Here is a 20,382-nt window from a genome sequence, read left to right as displayed (position 1 = left end):
TTTAAAACTGAAGAATTTTATTATACGTCAATTATACTTCGACAAATCTGGCAAAAAAAAAAATCTAAATTATTTAGTTCTGATTTCTGAGAGTTGGGAGGCCAGCAATCGGATTAAACCAATTCACATTCATTAGTCCTCCCAAGGGTATTCAGTTTTTAAAAGATGTTACACATTAAAAACACAGAATTTTTCAGATACGATAAAGATATTTGGTGGTAGAGGGTCTTCTTGACTCTTGCAAATTATCTGGTGTCAGTAACAACATTGATCGAGTACTTACTATGTACCAGGCAATAAGCTAAGTGCTTTAAGTTCTTGCTATTATTCAAAGGGAGATCCACAGACCAGCAGCATCTGAATCACCTGGTGGTTTATTAGAAATGCAGAATCTTGGGCCCCAACTCAGACTTATTGAACCAAAAGCCTGCATTTTAACAAGCTCCCCAGATACTTCCTATGAATGTTAAAGTTTGAGAACTACTTTATACATCTTATCTTTTTCTTTATCCTCACTAAAACTCTATGATGTAGCATATCAGACAATTATGCTTTAAGTTTTTATTACTTTAGCCTTTAATGATCACCTGTGTCTCCTACTTACCTAGCAGTTAATAGAAGGGAGAGGAAAAAAGATGCCACTAGTGTGCATTAATCTACATAAATTTACATATGGTCCACATCCTCTTCCTCCAATTTCACCATTTTTGAAAAATGGATAATGGATTGCCATGTATTCTAAATAACCAAGGAAAAAGGAGACAGGTACAGAATTAATACAAATGCTATAATGGATTCCCAAAGAAAATAGCCAAAACATAAAAGATAGAAGTTACCAGACTTCTACTACAGAAGCTGTGCCTAGACATAATTGAGGTTTTTATTCCATGGCCCCTAATGCCCATGATAGCCTTGCTCCCTCTTCCACCCTACATAAAGCTCTTGGCAGGCATTTTCAACTGGATCCATGGGTCTTCCCCTAACCCCAGTAGAGAAATAAAACAAATACTTTATACCATTAAAAAAAATTTAAAAACTAAAGTACAGAGTTAGCTCCCTCGACCAGCAATATCCTATACGTTGTTTTTTCTGAGACAGCACAGTGGTACTATCTGCTACTCCTGCAAGAATACCCCTTAAATATCTGGCATCCTGGAAAATCACCCAGTCCAGAAATGGAAGTGGAGCAAGAAATACCCAGGACGGGAAGCGGAGGTTAAGCAAAAAAGGAAAATAGATGGCATGCTAAACCATCTCATTAGAAAGATAAAACTGAGGAGCTAATTGCTGATTACCTGAAAACAAGAGATACAGACAAGAAAAGTACATGCTCATTAAGAGAAACCACTATATAGTCTATAAAACTTTATTAAAATTGGGATTACTTACAAACTTGTACAATAAAAATGAAAAAATATATAATAAGACATTGTTATTTTCTTACAGAAGAGTGAAAATGAGACTCATGGCAAAGAGCCGTCCCTGATAATTTTGTTCCTTTCAAACATTCATGGAAATTTATTTTAAATATAAATGACAAATCTTTTTAAATAACACTAAGGCATTACCCACAGGCTAAAACTTACCCAGGAATTCCTTACCCCTGCTATTTCACCATCAGCTCTAGAAACATGGGAAACTGAGGCAAGTGCAGGCTGTAACAGTTCTACATTATGAGTTATCTATTATGGTAACATAAGAATGTTGCCCACACTCTAGTAAAGTTCAAAGAAGGTGATTTCACTATTTTCAAGTTATTTTTCAAGAGCGTGAAGAGAAAGATAACACACATGGGTTGGGGTGTGGGAGCCCAAAGCCCCATATTTTGGGAGGCTGTGTGCCATTCCCATCCCCACTAAAGCCGTGCTTTGATGTTCACATGAATCTGCATTAAGTTTATTCCCAGCAAGCTCTGGCTCCCATCACATAAGGCACCAAACACCCTTTTCAAGGTAGTAACCATCTGAATCCAACTTAATAGCAACTGAATCCTTAAGGTGTTAGCAAGAGACACCACCAGATCACTACAATTGCATAGATTTCCCTAAAAACATAATTTCTGCTACATCAAAACAGAAGTAAAAGGTTATGCCTTGTGCAATGGCTATTTTTATGTTATTACTTGGTTTCAGCGTCTATGTAAGATGAAGGCAAAATAAATCTGTTAAACTGTCCTCTCCTTGGTTGAGATAAAATTCTTGGCATTTCAATATAGGTTATTATCTCATATGTCAGACCTGAGTCCAAAAGAATATTAAAAGGACATTTAATTTCCTTTCCTCCTACTTCAACTTTCACTACTCAATTCAGAGAAAAGTTATGAGTACACAGCTAGGAACCATTTTTACGCAGGCATCCATCTGAGCCCATTTTTTTTTCAGTAACAACAAAAAGATTGAGGGCAATTGCATAATCCATTCCCATGCCTTTTATGGCTATCGGGGCCTTGGGGGACCATCTGGCCTGTTTGGGTCCTTTCATTCATCAAATCTCTATTGTATATGCCAAGTGGAGACTGGGTTGAAGGGAACACAGTCAGTGAAGAGAGGGCCAGACTCTAGACTGGGATGTTTTAGCACAAAATGGAACACTGGAACTATTATCAGCAAAATCCCCTTTGTACGAAATATTAAGGCCACGAATTTGGGAGGAGAAATAAACTAGTTTTGGTAAGATGAAGTGGCTGATAGGGATTTCTTGTTAGAAGATATCAAAATTGCTAAATTTTCCTTATTTTTGGTCACTGGTCTCGTGAAAGCAATCTGAGTGGGAAAAGGAAAGGGAAATGTTTTAGGCCAGTTGGCTCTTATATTCCCATTAATGGGAGACCTGCTCGACACAACTTGCTCAGACCAATTAGAGGCAATAGATTTCCAATGCCGATGAGTCTCTGAGCCTTAGGGCCAATTTATGGTTGATATTTGCAGAGCAAGATGCTGACATGGCAGCAGACATGGCTCCAATGTCCAGCTCACTCCATAGTTATCCTTCAATTCTTCTCGATGAGATCAGTCTGAGAGATGAGACTACGCTGAAATTGCAAGAGCTATAACTGCCAGAGAAAATTAAATGGGGGCTTCAAGTAGTGACTGAGCCAGCAGACTAAGTGGCCAAGAGGGAGACAAGCAGCTTCTAAAGGTTTACAAAGTCAAGCAATCTCCGGGCACCCGGAGGCTCTGAAGCATCTAGGGCAGAGCCACACTGGTAGACAGGTCAGGGACACAGCACACCAAAGGCACTGTCCTTCACTGTCTGAGAGCAACTCTCATACTGTGGGACCCACTGTGATCTCCACTGCCTATAGCTCAGTCTCCAGCTACCAGACAGAAAGTAATGAATGGTTTTGATTTTACTCACCCCAAATTCAAACGCAGTGAAAAAACTGGTCTTAAGATGGAAACTGTATTTTACAAGTTTACTAAACAGAAAAAAAGCTTTCCCAACCTCGTAATGCTTTCTCACTGAAATAAATACATGCATCAGGACAAAAGTCATCCTGGAGGCAAGCTACCACCTCCCAAGGAGCTATTTAGGGGAAGGCACCAAAGTTTCCAGGGAATCTGAGACCTCTTGCACAGCTGAATTATTTTTTCAAATCAACTTATACTCAAATATCCTAGGTGTGTTTCTATAAATAAGAAGAAAAGCAGTATATTTTGACGGTCTTAGTTCTTTGTAGAGGGATAAAATTCTACCATATACATAATTCACAAAGGCATAAAGGTTTCTCAATATAAAGCTTCTTTACCCTGCAACTTTAACCCACAGCAGCTGCCAAATACTGCTTATTTTTCGCTTTCTAATATATGTCTATTTGCTGCCAATTGAGGTAGTTGTCACTTTAGGAATGAGTAAAGCGATGGGAAACACTGCTGGAAATAATCAACCTAGAGGAATATCTCAGAGCTGACATTTTGGAAGTCAGTAATGGAGCCCAGGGACTTTGGAAATTATCTGCTAAATGCCTGGTCCAAAAGTGTCATTCGACTTTTTAAAAAATCATCTGCCTTCTCTATGACCATGGCAAGCCAGTAAGTCTAATGTTGTGCTCCTGCCATCGGTGTCTATCTTCCTGGCTAGAGTAATTATAGCTTTTCCAAGGCATGACGGTGAAGTTCACAGACAGAACCAAGCTAATGATGGAGACTTGGGAATTTGCTCCCTCAGAAATGGCATTGCTGGTTTATAAGGGTACTTTCCAATGGTAAAAGAATCTGAAACTAATGCCACTGTAATAAAAGGCAGCATGAAACTCTGGTCAGAAAAGGAACTGCAAACAAGTATAATACATTTCTGGAAAAAATGTGTCTGTTTCTGATGGCTGAATGAGCATCCAAAGGCATGAAGATTACCTGGAGGTCTATTCATGGCAAACTGTGGCAATCGCATAGCTACAACTTGTATGTTGTATCAAGAAACTTCATAGTTAATTTCAGGGCTTACAAATTTGCCAGATTTCATGGGGGAATGGCATAGATGGTAAGGAAAGGCTAAAAGGAATAAGAATAATGAATAGACAAAAGAAGGGAAAGAAAATTTCTTGATTCTACTGCAACTCAAAGATATGTGACCCACTGACAAGAAAAACAGAGAACCTGTAAAAGCATTTAAAGTCTCTAACTAAGATCACTTCTCCTAAACAGCAGGAATAATGCTAAAAACCAAGGGGAAGAGACTATAAGAAATGAAACAAACTCTGAAAAGTACACACTTCACAGGCAAGGGAATAGACCCTTCATGAAAGGACAAAGGGAGCAAAGAAGAATGGGAAGGAAAGAATGCAATGTATTTTTAAGATGGAATTGAAAGCTGAATGTAATAAAAAGCCCAACAGACCTCCCTTACAGAAGAGCTTTACAGGCATGTTCCTAAAAGCAAGCAGGACTCAGAATATCATGTGTGTGAGAACTAATTCAAAGCTCAACACAACAGCTTCTGGAACTTTAGCGGATAATCCATATTAATAAATATGTAGGGGCCTGCAGGGCTTGTCACTCTGGAGTGCTTGCTGGTTCTGGAACATGAATTTCTTACATTTTAAAACATATACTCACTTAAAAAAAACAAGACAAAAATAAAAATCTATTTTCCTCTTAAAACAAGGATTATTTTAGTCACTGAAATAAAAGCAGAAGTGAAGGAGGCTCAGATTTGTGGATTTCTCTCTGGAAGATGCAGCCTATGGTCGGAAAGCACTACTGCACATATAATAGTTCTCACTTCTGAGTGCCAGCCACAGTGGCAAAAATGCCACAACTGAATCAACTTTCAAAGAGGAGCTAGAACGCTGTGTTAGCTGTGCTCGTCCAGTTTCTTCGGAAACATAAAGGTGAGCTGATAGCTTAACCAACGGGAAGCAGTCACTACTTTATCTACTCTCATTCCTCAGGGATCCCACCGAGACCACTAAGACCATTTCCAGAGGGAGGCCTACTCAGGCCTCTAATTTCAGTGGGAGAATTTCTGCACTATCTCACTCTTTTTCAAAGAGTTGAGAAGCGACTGCATGACACATGCGACATGGACCATCAAGGTACCAAGCCAGTCCACATAAAAATAACTGACAACCACCTAAGTCCGGAAGTTGTTCTCTGTTATAGCAGGGTACTGAGAATGTGAGTCCTCCTCCTCAGAGGATGTATCTTCATAGCTTTCACCTTGGGCAATAATGCTTCCTAATCCATACTCCTGCTCATGAACAGAAACCTCATTTGGTGTGAGGTGAAAAGAGCCTTCCACAAAGTCAGCAAATCTGGAAAAGAGAAGATAATATTCATTAGGAACTTTCTGTGCTTTCTAGTTTCTTTCAAAATTATAAGTTGAAACCCTTGATATGCTCACAGTCCAAATTATGTTGTGTCTAGCCAATATCATGGTCCTTACTCTAGCAGTTAAGTGGACTAAAGCAAAAAATAAGGAGAAAAAGAAAGCTGGGATCACAGGCCAACATTCCCTGTAACTACATCTTGCTTAATAAGCACTAGCCTATCCTTTTTAGTTATAGAAGTTCTAAGGTTCCTCTAGTTATCCATAATCCTGATAAGAGATTAAGGGTCATTACATATTCATTCATGTTTATGGTCTTATAAACTTTGTCATGAGGATTCCAAATTGAAGCTTCATTTGTATAGTTGCTCCAAGGAGAAAAAGAAAACTCAGAGAGCAATTCAAAGCTATCAGAGGGGAAACTTAATATGGTACTGGAGTCTTCTCATTTCAATGCTACAAGCAAAGCTAGAATAGATAGCTCCTTGAGGAACCAGAAAATAGGCTACTACTTAACATATGGATGATATACATACTTTTCTCTTGACTAGTTCTAGATGAAAAGGAAAATAAAGCCACAAATACAAAATGATTATCTAGAAGTATGATCTCTGTTAAAACTCAAAGTCACAATTATCCTAACAGATGTTTGGCATATCTGATCAAGAGTTTACCTCTTTGGAGACTGGATTCGAGAAATAGTCTTCCAAGCAGAGCAGTCTGGACTGTTACAATATTCTCGAAGCTCCTCTAAAGCCTTTCGGGTCTCCACCTCTCCTTGTATCCGATACTCCTCTTCTGTCAGGAGACGAGGGGAGACAGTCTTTTCTGTTGCCTTACACATCTTTCTGCGCTTACCAAAATAACACCATGAATCATTAATCAGTAATCTATATCCATCCTTACTTCTAGCTCCCTTCAGAGGGCCAAGCATACAGAAGAAAGTCTGAATTTTAAGAGTCATCACTCTCATCTTTCCTCCACAGATGTCTTTAGTTATAAAGATATATAACTCTTGATACATTAAACTATGAGTAACAAGTCAGAGTGGTCAATATTATTCACTAAAGTGAATAAATTTACTTATTTTCCAATAAATGATAGACAAAGTATTTATTTTCCAATAAATGGAAAAATGACAAGAAAATGATGGTATAAGACTGTGGTCCATTAACTTGGTTCCTCAGACTGTAAGAATCACCTTGACTATCTGTAATAGAATAACCACTGACAATCTCAGAACCTAGGACCATTCCATATTCACTATGCAAGGTGATAACGAGCTATGAATTACATCTTAAGAACTGGACTCCCAGAGCAATCTGAGAGTCAGCGTGAAACAATCTGAAACCAGGTGACCTGAGGCATGTGATATAAAAGTAATGTACTTTGCACCACCTAGTGGTAACAGGAACATATGACACTTTACTGGATGCTTTTATTTTATATAAAATGACTGGAATAAAATGATAAACATGCCTATAGAGAGTCTAAAAAAACAGACTCAGGAAGGAACAGAAGTAAAAGTAATAACACAATAAATTTTCATTAACAAAAAGGTTCCCAGGTCAACAATTCTGTATCCTTTTGCTGTAACTACATCCCACACTGCACTTTCCAATAGGTACATTCCCTTTCAGTCACCTGTAGGTGATGTACAGCCACTGAATAGGGTACTCCAGGTTCTTAGTACACAGCGCAATGATGATAATGGCAAGGGCAATGTGCGGTATCTGGATACTAGAATACATTAAACACAGGCCCATCAGCTGCAAAGTCCAGGTCAGCAGGTTGATACTTCGCTCATTCTCCAAAGGCCCATACTTGTAACAGACTGCAAAACTCATGAATCCAACTGTGAGGATATAGCCTATAAGAAGAGTTAACAGAAGACATCCTTTTTCATCTATAACTGGTAAAAATAATTTGTGTGGGGAACAGCACTAAATTCATTATATAGCACCTATTGAACCAGGAAAATGGACAAGATCTTTACTCAGTTATCTGTACTTTTATTCATTATTTGAATATATTTATCTCTTTAAGCTTCTATCCTTCCTGTTGTCCCAGATTTACCTGGTTCAGATGGAGCACTGTGCCATGTTAAATAATTCTAGAATAGTCTTTTTAAAAAACCTAATATATGAAAATCTGGATTAATCACCTCTAAAAGCATAGATTAAGGATTCTTATTTGTATAACCAAGAGATTATTGCTTTATGGATAGGCTTCACTGCAGAGTTCTTTGTTTCTTAAGGTCTTCAAGTACATTTAAAATATAATTATTGTGCTTGCTTCGGCAGGATATATACTAAAATATTAAAATATGATTATATTAATAAAGTCAATTTACAGCTTTTGGGAAAGATGCCTATTGTGTAAAGAAAGGTTAGTTAACACCAACAAATCAAAGTCTTCTCCCTAGCAACATCATTTTAAGAGAAGATACAATAACTGTAGAGGGGTTAGAAATAAGCGAAGAACCATGATTCTTAAAAATTAATAAAATGGCATGGACTATTAAACTCCTGTAAGCAGCAACATCTTTTCATGATTAACTAAAACAGCCTATAAACATATAAAAAGGAAAGCAAAACAGACAACACTTACTTAAAAGATACTGCCAGTAACACTTCCAGATCTCTTGTAAATTTTTAAACACTAGTTGAATGAGGTACAGTGAAAAGGACCAGCCTCCCACCAGGATGATATAAATGGGACTTTTCTAAGACAAAGAAATGAAAGCAAAAAAGTTACAATAGGCTTTTCATACATAAAAGCAAAATGGAACTATGATTTAAAAAAAAAATTCAACCTACTAAAAAACACATCTTAAAAAGATGTCCTTTATATTTAAAATGGTACAGTCTGGCAAAGAACACTGGGAAAATGAGATGCTAAATAACATAAAAGCCTGACTATGTAATTAGCAAACAGAAAGAAGACTTTAATCCCCACTGAGCACAGAATTTTAAATAAAAAGGGAGAGTCTGTATGTAACCAGGCCCAAGATTCATCACGGAAAGTACCTTTCTAAATTAAGAGAAGCATAGGACATTGACTTATCAGCCATCAATGCAAATTTTCAGTGCTGTAAGATTATTCAAGCAAACAATCCAAGCTCACCCTAATCACCTGTGAGTATTCTGCTATTTACCTTGGGCATAAACTTGGATAGCATGAAAATGATGATTAGCAGAGAGGCCACAATTCCCACACTCATCCCGGTGGAATAGTAGAAGATCTGGCTTCTGCAGAGAGAAAATGTATTTCATGACTATTTGTGTATTCTTCATACATGGCATTGTTCAAAGTAGGACAACTATCCCAGCCAAAAGAGAAAAAAAGTACAAGGTTAGAGCACGTATTTGCCCAAAACTTGAGGTCAGAAAACTGAAGAGACTGGTACAATGTGGTTGCTGCCAGATTATAAAGATTAGTATCAATGAGGTCCCCTCAAATAATATACCTCGGTAATATACCTCTGCTTACCACTCCCATCCCCAACATCTCTACCAATCCAATTTTTAATAATCTTTCTTCTGAGGAACTGTATACCTTCTTTGGGGAGAAGGGACAGGAATACTGCCTTCATGGAGACTGGAAACTAGAACTGAATTGATTACCCAGAAGGATAAACCAAACACAGGGCATAGAACAGAAAGCTCTTACTCCTATTTCAGGCTCCTCCTATCCAGTTATGCCTCCCTCACTGTTTCTCTCTGGATCCCCAAATAAGGAACTATCACCAATCTCACTCCAGCCCACCTTCAAACTTCAATTGTTAATCTTTCATTCACTACTCCACAGATATTCTTTTTCCTGTATACAGTAAATGCTGATTCTACCTTTGCTCAATGTTTGTCTAGTTATCTATTTTTTTATATTTGTACATGTCAGTTTCACCTAGCTTAGCTAGTAAGTTCCTCAAGGCAAGAAATGAATAATAAGTGGTTAATATCTGTTTCTTTACCTCTGAACGCATGAAACTTATCAACACATAGTCTAGTAAAAATAAGGCCTTAACACATTTCTAATGGTGGAAAGAGTGGTTGATAAACTGGTTAAATCCCATCATGAGATGGGTCAAATAAATAAGGGAGATTTCATTATTGACAATCTTATTCAATGCCAAAAAAAAAAAATTGTAACATATATTAAAGTATTTGTTTAATTATCCAAGCAGGCAATGGCCTAGCCGTTAAAGGTCCTGGAAAAGGGAATGGAAGCACTTAAAGTTTTTATGATAAAAGTCAAGCAGGTGGGTCTAAGCCTTATCATTCCACACTCTAGCCTTGGAACCTACCTGCTCAGCAAGTCTCCACAAAAAAATAACATAAGTCCAAGGAAGAAAACGAGGAAGAGTTTGGGGTCAAATCCTGAAATAAATAGAGACTTCTGCTTAATAGGGGAACCAAACAATTTAAGGCATTATAGTAGTCCCCCCCTCATCTGCAGAGGATACGTTCCAAGACCCCCAGTGGATGCCTGAATCCATGGATAATACTGAACCCTATCCATACTAGATTTTCTTCTCTCTCTCTATATATATACCTGATAAAGTTTAATTTATAAATTAGGCACAACAATAACTAAAAATAGAACAATAACAACATACTATAATAAAACTTATGTGAATGTGGTCATTCATTTCAGGGGACCCCTTGCTGAAGTCCATGTACAGGCTCAATGTTGTCTGGCGCAACACACTGCTGCCAGTCGGAACATATTTTCTGTTCATGTCTTCCACCCACAAATTTAATGCCTTTTCCGTCTTAACTAAGCACTTAATCATGTATCACAGCGGTAGCTTTTGCAGTTTGAGGTGCAACAGCAAAACTAACATGGATTTCTTTTTCCTTCTTCACAACTTCACGGATAGAAGATTCGTTCTTACCAATTATCTTAGCAACCTCAGCATACATTTTTTTCCTTTCCTTATTAAGTCAATAACTTTCACCTTGTATTTAAAGCACTGTACGGCTTCTCTTTGGCACATCTGAATTGCCAGCATCATTGCTCTTGTGCTTTGGGGCCATTAGTAAGTAAGAGTTACCTGCCACAGGCACAGTCACCTGCAACAGTCAGTCTGATAACCCAGACGACTAAGTGGCCAATGTGAGGGCAGAGTAAACAGCATGGATACACTGGACAAAGGGATGATTCACATCCAGACGGAATGGTTCGAGATGTTTTCATGCTACTCAGAATGGCACACAATTTAAAACTTATGAATTGTTTATTGAATTGTTTATTTCTGGAATTTCTCATTTAATATTTTTGGACCAAGGCTGACTGCAGGTAACTGAAACCACATAAAGTAAAACCATGGATAAGGGGGAACTACTGTACAGAATTAAAAACAATGTTGGCATTATTGGTTAACTAATAAAATAAATGCAAACAGCTCACTTAAACAGCATGTAAATTCCACACAAAGCCTAAGCATCCTTCAAAGAGAAAGTGTAATTAGGTCTCTGTCTAACCTGTACTTTCCTGAAGACCTTATTTTTATTTTGGCTAAATACACTAAAGCTAAAAGAAATCAAGTTTTGCTTGGATAGAGCCAGGCACAGTGCCATCAGCACTTCATGCAATCGCCCACAAGGGGTCTCTACCACTCTGGCTTTCAAGCCTTAAGTCACTTGTAGGCTGGGATTCAGCAGATTGGCCTAGACTTTGGGCCTGGGCCCTCTGCTGTTCTTCAACTGGCTGCTTCTCTCACCCAACATCACTATTCTCTTCCTTTTGCTACACAACCATTGTGTTAAAAAAGCCTACACCCAAACACATCTCACCTAGGACCAGGGGCCTCCAGCAGAGGTCCCTTAGTGGCATGCCAAACGCTCCCACAGCTTTCACATTTAAGAGCTTTGAGTCTAGGGGAGATCCACAACGGAACAGGAGCAAGAGATCAGTAAATGTAAAAGGAACACTAAAAAACAGGTCAATCCTATACAACCAAAGAACTGTAGAACTCTAAGACAATTAGAAGGGCACAAACTACTTTGTAGCAAAACCCGGGATTGTTTCTACTACTTGCAACAACCCAGGACCCTGGGTAAGTAACCAAAGAGAGACCAAAAGTCATGGAAAATTCAACAGCATAGTGATCTGCCTCCTCTGTGAAACTTTCTCAGACACATTCAGAAAAGGGAAAACTTCTCCCAGTTCCACTAAATAGGCCTTAAACTAAAGTGATCTTCCTATTAATTTATGGTTCTACAAATACCTTTCGCTTGTGAAGTATTAATATTCAGTTCTACTTTTCTTCAATTTTTACTGTTTAACCATTCATGTCTTCAAATGTAGACTTTACGTTTCAGGACATCTATCCTTGCCTAGAACTACCCAGAAGGCAGGAATACATCTTTCTTACTCTAAAGAATATTAGGACTATCAGGTCAGGGCCATTGGAAGTATTAGGAATGTACATCTTCACAATTCTAACTAAGGAAGTACTCAGAACTATCTAAGGTGAAGTCACAAATCTAGGCCTAAAGGATTTTATGCGGGGTGGAGTGTCTCTAAACTGCCTGGAGCAGTGGTGTACTTAGGTTATAATCAGAACCAAAATGGAACTGTCTTGAGCTGACTTCTTTGTCTAATTATACCATCCAAAGCTTAGTCCCGTCTCACTACAGAATCCACCAGAAAAAGAGAGGTAAGACTTACTGCGGGTCACAGTGACACTGTACTGGGTGTCTTCCTCTATAATATCAACTTTGAGGCAGGTTTTTGTGCTGTATAGACCCACATTAACATAGGTGTCATTCAATTTCTCTTTTAAAAAGGAGGAAAAAAAGTTCCAGATACTAAACTGCTCTAGCTCCTTCAGTTTCTCCTCATTCTCCACCTGGGTGACTCGTACCAGTTTGGAACTATTTACCCGGATCTGTAACACAAATAAAATCTGGATGAGAAAAAAAGTAGGAATTTAATTCTCACAAACACAATTGAAAAAAAACTTTAGAGCACATATCTAAATCAGAAATGGCACTAGTTTTCCACAAGCCTTATGAAAAACACAGATGCAGTGGCTAAAACATATTAGGCAAATAACACTGCACATGGTACAAAGAGGCAGCTGTTAGAAGGCCTTATTGTTAACATAATCTAAATCTACTATTAGGCCAGAACATAGAGGAGGGAAAAAGACTTCCAAGCTGAAAGAGTTATCAACAACTATTTATGAGAGATCATACAAAGTAAGGGCCTAGAATATTAAGAAAATTGCCAGGCATAAACCACCCCAAAAATGTTTCCCATAATGACAGGCTGAGAAATTCAACCCTTTGTCACGAATCACTGACTATGGGTAAATGTTGGTTATAATTTGCCCCAGATGGAATATGATCTGTATATCAGACAATTAAAAAAAAAATTTAAAAAACCCACAAGCCCATCTTTATGTTTTTGATGTGAACAACAAATGTCCTTATCAGTAACTATGCTTATAGGAGCAGCAATATTTCCCAAAGGACTCATTTTGTTCAATCATTATTACAGCCAGACACTCTTGCTTGCCAGGTAGCTTAACAGTGTCATGAAACAAATGAAACCAAAGTCATTCTATCAAGGGGAAACTTCAGCTCAGAGGGTTATGAAACATCTTGTGTAGAATCGAAATAGGAGCAGCAAGACAAAAGAATTTACATCCTGACAGGCACGCAACAGTTTCCAAGCCAAAGACACAACAGTTTCCAGGCCAAAGATGGCATAAGGCCTTTAAAAAGAAAGCGGGGGGGCGGGGGGGGAAACAGCGTGGGTGCTGGCGTGCATAGGAGTGAGGGCAAAAGAAGGAGGCAGTTTCTTTGGGAAAAGGAGGAAGTTTACCTCAGGGTCAAGTATTCTGAGCTACTTAAAGGCGCAGAGAGAGGAACACAAAGCATGCATAAATGCTTATTAACGAAAAATAATTCAGGATTCTCTCAACCCTATCAAAATTGTTAGTAATACTTTTTCAAAAACTGTGTATGAAAGAAACATATCAAAGTACTTGCTAATACAAATATTTACAGAAGCTGCCCATGCCAGGGCCTTCGTGTTATTACCTGTATCCGTGTCCATACATCATGCCACTTTGGGAGAAGCACATTTTTATAACAGAATTGTTGCCTGGTAATCATATTATAAACTTGAGATTCCTGAAGCATGGCCACACCTACATCAATTCCAGCTTAATACAAAGAAAGGAAATAAGAATTAAATATAACATAACAGAACAATCTAATAACTATAATTCATTTCATAAAAAGAATTAAACTGACCACTTTCTTAAAGTTGGGGTTAAAATGTTAACGACTGAAAAACAAAAAGAAAACTGAGATGAGAGAAGAAATAAAGTAGTCTTATTTCTGTCAAATTTAATAATTTAAATACAAAGTCACTAAGCTACTATTGTTTAAAACAGTTTGCTGTTTTCAACAATGCTATCAGGTAGGCACTCTCATAATTCCTATTTCACGAATAAAGAAACTGATGTTTGAGAAAAATGAATTTGCCCAAAGTCACACAACTAGTAAATTAGCTTAATTGAGATTCACACTCAGGTCTTGTTTCCCTCATAAAGGCATAGCTGAAGTAACCCCATCTGATGGTTTTCTCTATCCCTTTCTTGAGTAGGATGAACAGAATTGGCAACGTTTTGCATATATGCATAGCACTTTGAGTAGTTACTAAAAGATTGCAAAGTTGCTTTTTTCCAGATGTTTTGTTTCATTTCAAGTTTTAATAACAGCGAAGAATATATGCAGTTCCTTTAGCTTTACCAAAACAGAAGATTCTCCCCTTCAGGAGTTTTATATTCAATCTCAGATAATTTAAGGTTTTAAAGTGACCGCTCTCTTGTATCTTCCCATCCAAGTTATACAAGCTACCTTCTTTACTACAAAACATTTAAATAATTTCTTCCTTGAGTTCTATATTGTACTTACCAATTTATTAAGTGCTACTCTAAGCGGAAATTTAGTTATCTTTCTGGTTCTTAGTTATAAAGGTGGTAGATTTAAAATACTAAACACACACATATACACACAAACCCACAAAAACACAAAAACCTTAACAAAACTTAGAAAACCAAAGTTACACACAAAAAAAGGCAATGATGCCCGCCAATCCAAAATGGTTTTAGAGTGAAGCTAACGCTAATTTTGAAGTGAAATTCAGCCTTAAACCTAAATGTAAGAACAAAAACTATAAAACTCTTAGAAGAAAACACAGGTATAAATCTTCGTCACCTTGGATTAGGCAATGGTTTCTTATATATGACACTAAAGCATAGCAACCAAAGGAAGAAAAAAAAAAACAGATAAATCAGACTTCATAAAAATTTAAAGCTTTTGTTTCAAAGGACACTATCAAGAAAGTGAAAAGAAAACCCACAAAAAGGGAGAAAATATTTATAAATCATATATCTAATAAGGGTCTAGTATCCAGAATACATAACAAACTACAACTCAACAATATAAAGGGAAATAACCCAATTTTTTAAATAGGCAAAGGATTTGAATAGACATTTCTCCAAAGAAGTTATACAAACGGCCAATAAGCACATGAAAAAATGCTAAACATCATTAGTCATTAGGGAAATGCAAATCAAAACCACAATGAAATAACACTTCACACTCACTAGGATAGCTATAAGCAAAAAGAGAACAATACCGACTGTTAGTGAGGATGTGGAGAAACTGATATTCTCATATATTACTAGCAGGGGTGTAAAATGGTGCAGCCTCTTTGGAAAACAGTTTGGCAGTTCCTCAAAAAGTTAAAACATAGAGTTATTATATGACCTAGCAATTCCACTCCTATGTATATAGGTCATATAATAACTCTATGTTTTAACAAGAGAAGTGAAAACATAATGTTCACACAAAAACTTGTACATGAATATTCATAGTAGCAATATCCATAATAACCAAGAAGTGAAAACTCAAATGTCCATCAACTGATGAATGGATAAAATGTAGTATAGCAATACAAGTACTGATACATAGTACAACATGGATGAACCTTGAAAACATTATGCTAAATGAAAATATCCAGACACAAAAAGGCCACATGTTGAATGATTCCATTTTTATGAAACATCTAGAATAGGCAAGTCCACAGAGAAAGAAAGATTAGTAATTGCCAGGGGCTGGGAGGGGAAATGGGAAGTGAATACAAAGGTGTATGGGGTCTCATTGTGGAGGAATGAAAATATTCTGGAATTATTCAGTGGTGATGGTTGTAAGACCTCGTGAATATACTAAAAACCACTGAAAAGGTGGATCTTATGGTATGGGAATTATATCTCAACTTTTTTTCTTTACTTCAGTCTTGAAACTGTGGAAGAGGAGTTTTCCTTGACCCTCTTAGGGTCACTGGCTGGGCCTGAAAAATAAACTGACAAAGACAGATTAAGAGGAGAAAAGCATACAAATTTATTTAATGTTTTATGTGACACAAAAGCCTTCGTAAGAAAATGAGGACCCTAAAAACCTCTGTAAGAAATGAAGACCCCTCCAAGACCATAAGAACTATGTACTTTTATGCTGAGTTTGATGAAGAGTAGACAATACTAGAGGAATAAGATAGGTTTAGGAACACGAGGTAATTGTGGGAATCTGGGGGAAACTGAGCAAGGCCTATTAGGATTCTTCTTGGGGTCCCTTTATCTTCGAAGATAAGGATGCTTTCCTCCAGATATAGGGAGGGCACTTGTCACATGAGGATTTTATGGCCTGCTTCAGGGAAGAAGGGCAAAGTGGGGGAGCTCAGCACCATGGTCAGCCACATCTTTGGACATTCATTGATAGGTAAAATATTCCAATTCAGCCTAAAAGGATAATCTGTGGAAACAATCACCACTCCAGCTGTAGTTTAAATTGTTAGAAACACAGAACTAAATCAGATGACCATAAACATATACAAATTGTTAAAATGCTCGGTAGAACCTTGTGCTTCCCACAGCTAAAGAGCATACACCACCTTTCTTTCCCTCCCTACGGTGAGAGTTAGTTAGCATGTTAAAAAGTAGACTAAATTAAATATTCGGGAAAATGCTTTCTGAGCCCAAAGATCTACTTCTCAAAAAATGCCTTCTTCGAATTTAGTGAATCACAATTCAGAGGTTGATAACTTCATATCTACTTATGATCATTACATACTTTTCGCCTACTTTTCAATCAACAACACTGCTCATTTAACATCTATAGGAAGAGAGTAATGAAAATGATTCATAGTATGTGAGGACCAGAACAAACACTATAAAGTCATGAAAAACAATCTCTTCTAATTCTTAAGTAGCCTCTATTCATTTCTGTAAGGAGGTAATCCAATTCATACTTAAAAGCCTCCTTAAAAACTAACATCTTAAATCAGCAGGCTTAGCAAAGGATTATTCAATAGGACTCTGGAACTGACTGGTTATTTGGAATAAAACCAATCTAGATCTTCATCTCACACTAAATGCTAACCCTAATTATAGGTTAAAAAATAAAATAAAATAAATTTTAATTGTACCACAAAAATAATATCAATTCAATTTTGGAGGGTTCTTTAAGCATAAAAGCAATGGACATAAATCTAGAGAATAAAATCAAGTGACTATATAAAAATATAAATCTTCTATTTAAAAAGATAAAGGGGGCAATCACAGTTCTGCAATAGATTATAAGTATATATGTTTAAAAGTTTATACGAATTGATTTTTAAAGTACACAAAAATCCCAGTAAAAAGTAATCACAATAGGCCAAGAACAAAGGATACAAACACACTCTAAAAAAATTCAAGTCAAAACAGAAAATTAAATAGCTAATCAACAGTTGAAAGATGCTCCCTCGCAAATAATGCAAGAAATGTAACGTACATTAAGATACCACTTTCACTCTATGAAATTAGCAAAGGTGTTACAGTCTAGAATATCCAACGCTAGCAAGGGTCACAAGCAAATATTGCTGATAGTGGTGTAAATTGGCACGCCTTTTCAAGAAAGTATTTTAGCAAGATGTTTCGACGGTCTTAAATATGTTTTAGCTTTTGACCTAATAAATCTATTTTTTTTATTTTTAATTAAATTTTTAAATTTTATAAAAAGACAATCTACTTCAAGTAAAAAAAATTTCACAGATCAGCTACTACTTTAGGTTCTAACAGTGTCTTAAGCTGAGAAACACATGCTGCACAAAATATAAGCTTACTGAGATGGGTAATTAAAAGACCAGGTGGTTGGTAACAGTATACTCAAACCCCAATCATAGTAAAACCAGTATAAAAACCATGAAGGCATTCCTTGAACATTTATAAATCCATTTCTGAGAATTTATCTTTTAAAAAATCTAAATGCAACAAATTTATACACAAAAATGTTTGCAAAGTGTTATCTACAATTAAAAACTAGAAAACACCACAAATATCCAACCAAGAGTAGAAACCACAAACATCCAACCAAATGTTTAATTCAGAAACATTACATGTCTATGGCCATGCTACCCTGAATAAGCCCGATGCCATCTGATCTCTGAAGCTAAGCAGGGTCCAGCATGGTTAGTACTTGGATGGAAGACCACCTAGGAAGACCAGGTACTGCAGGCTTAAAAAATAAGAGATTGTAAACTGACAAGGTCCTTGCAATCTGTGAGGTCAACCAAGGGTTGCCTCACATAAAAAGAAAATTAAAAAAAAAATAAAATAATTAAGAAAAATTTAATTAAAAAATGTGGAAAAAGACCAGAAGTGTGCTAAAATGGATCGCCTCTGAAAGGAATAAACGGTGAGAGGTTTTTTTCTTTATACTTAATTGGATTTGCCAAGTAGTCTAAAATAAACTCATGTTGTTTTTATAATAACATTTTTCAAAAACCTCCAGTGAGAAAGAACTCCCTGCCTTTTGAAGTACTCCATTCAGTTTTTAGGTACCTCTGACTTTTAGAAAGTTCTTCTCTATTTCGAATGTCACTTTGTAGCTATCACTCACATGATATATCAGGTCACACAGAACAAATATCCCTGCAGGTTACCCTTCTCTAAGTCAAGATGTTCCTGTTCCTCTCCTCACTAAAGAAACTTAGACTGCTGATTGAGCTCTATGTAGGAACATTTTTGTATATATTTTCTCTTTCATCCCCACAATCCACAACCCCACTTTAGAGGTTAGCGTTAGCCATCTGGCCCAAGTTCATTCAGATTATAAATAGCCCTTCAAACTTTACTCTGAGCCCTGACTCTAGAAAAGTACCTCCCTGGATACCGACTCCCCTCTCCCTTAACAAAAAAAAAAAAAAAGGTTTCAGAAGGAAGAGCAGCACTTTAGAACTAGATCTATGGATCCTGAGACAACCTTAAAGCTGCAGGTAAAGATTATCATAAGTGACAGCATGAGATAGGCAAAAAACGAAGGGACAGGTAAGACAGCACGTGTTTACAAGATAAAATTAACCCCGTGAGTTTCGACTCCCTCCAGTGGAAGTTTGGAAACCTCACTTATTTTTCTGTTATGCATTTAACGACAAGTAGGTAGATGAAAACTCTTAACACTCTAGGTTTTCTAGATTAGAGCGGAAGTTTCAACCTAGTCCAAAGCCAATTATCTAGCAGAAAGTATCAAATTAGTTCACCTAAGGCATTATATTTCCAAAAGTAACCTATTCAATGCTGAATGGCGCTTGTATCTTTTGGGGTTTTTTTGTTTTTGTTTTTGAAATGGGAATTTAACGGCTCCAGGTCTATTCTATAGGGCCGGTAGGAGCCAGGATCTTACAAGAGCTGAAGACGTTAGCGATCATTGCATTTCAGTAAACTGTATTATCTGTTCAGCCGCCCGAGTCCTGACAGAGCGTACGTTCAGAAGGTGTTGCTCATTTGTTGAATGAATGGGATGCTCCCTTTCCAGTGGCAGCTATGCCTGCCGGTAACGGTCCCCAGGTCTCCCTTCTTTTTTAACCAGGAAACTCGAGGCCGGTGAAGCGCGACGCAGCCCCCAGGGCCGCTTCTCACCCAGTCTAGGCCTCCCTTCCAGTCTCTGTCAAAAGGCTCCATGCTCCTCCCCACTGTGAGCGGCTCCACCAGGCCGCCCCAGGCCGACCCCTCAGTGCCGACGCCCATCCGTCGACAAGGAAGCTTCTTCCTTTGCGTACAGCCGCGCCACTCCGCAGAGTAACAGGCGGCGCCCGGGAACACTCCCCACTTTTCTAAATATAACCCGCTTGGCACCCGCCCCCTTGGCAGTTGCTGCCGGGTGGTACCTGAGCCGCAGACCAAGCAGCCGGAGAGAACCAAGAGCAGCCGCACTGCCCCACCGCCCCCGGCCCCGCAACCCCAGGACCCGGCACCAACTACTGCCCGAGAGACCGCCACATTCATTCCTCCCGCCATAGTCGCTTTACGCCGCCGCCTCCTCATGTGCCTCGCCCCAGCAACTAATCCCGAACAGACAGGGCCACCAGCCTATCCACTACAAGACTTACCCCCTAACACCCAATCGGACAGGCGGAGCTTCAAGCACTCAGTCCTTTGCGGACCCTATAATCCCGCCTCTTAGCAACTGATGCGAGAGGGCGGGAGAAGCAGCTTTCAGCCTATTAGAAAACGGGTCTCACTTTAGCAATGGCGACAGGAAGATCCCACCCCTT

At 37.9% G+C, this 20,382-nt stretch overlaps 1 protein-coding gene across 4 annotated transcripts; it reads right to left on the bottom strand.

The window, feature by feature from the left end:
- Positions 1 to 1,350: 1,350 nt before the first annotated feature.
- Positions 1,351 to 20,161, bottom strand: NEMP1 (nuclear envelope integral membrane protein 1). 4 transcript variants are annotated; one of them, XM_011375627.2, is made up of 9 exons: positions 19,996 to 20,161; positions 13,821 to 13,945; positions 12,442 to 12,661; positions 10,073 to 10,145; positions 8,924 to 9,017; positions 8,377 to 8,491; positions 7,411 to 7,636; positions 6,441 to 6,614; positions 1,351 to 5,752 (listed from the first exon to the last, which is right to left on the bottom strand). In XM_011375627.2, exons 1-9 carry the CDS (start codon positions 20,150 to 20,152, stop codon positions 5,572 to 5,574), a joined length of 1,365 nt encoding a protein of 454 aa, XP_011373929.2. In that variant the 5' UTR covers positions 20,153 to 20,161; the 3' UTR covers positions 1,351 to 5,571. The 4 variants fall into 4 exon arrangements, with proteins under 4 accessions (XP_011373929.2, XP_011373930.1, XP_023376493.1 ...); XM_011375628.2 differs by lacking the exon at positions 19,996 to 20,161 and adding an exon at positions 19,748 to 19,954; XM_023520725.1 differs by lacking the exon at positions 19,996 to 20,161 and adding an exon at positions 19,593 to 19,717.
- Between the last annotated feature and the right edge of the window lie 221 nt (positions 20,162 to 20,382).

Source organism: Pteropus vampyrus, unplaced genomic scaffold (assembly GCF_000151845.1).
Source record: "Pteropus vampyrus isolate Shadow unplaced genomic scaffold, Pvam_2.0 Scaffold276, whole genome shotgun sequence".
Taxonomy (NCBI): Eukaryota; Metazoa; Chordata; class Mammalia; order Chiroptera; family Pteropodidae; genus Pteropus; species Pteropus vampyrus.
Note: the sequence above shows the minus strand (reverse complement) of the source record. Positions and strands in the feature narration are given on the sequence as shown.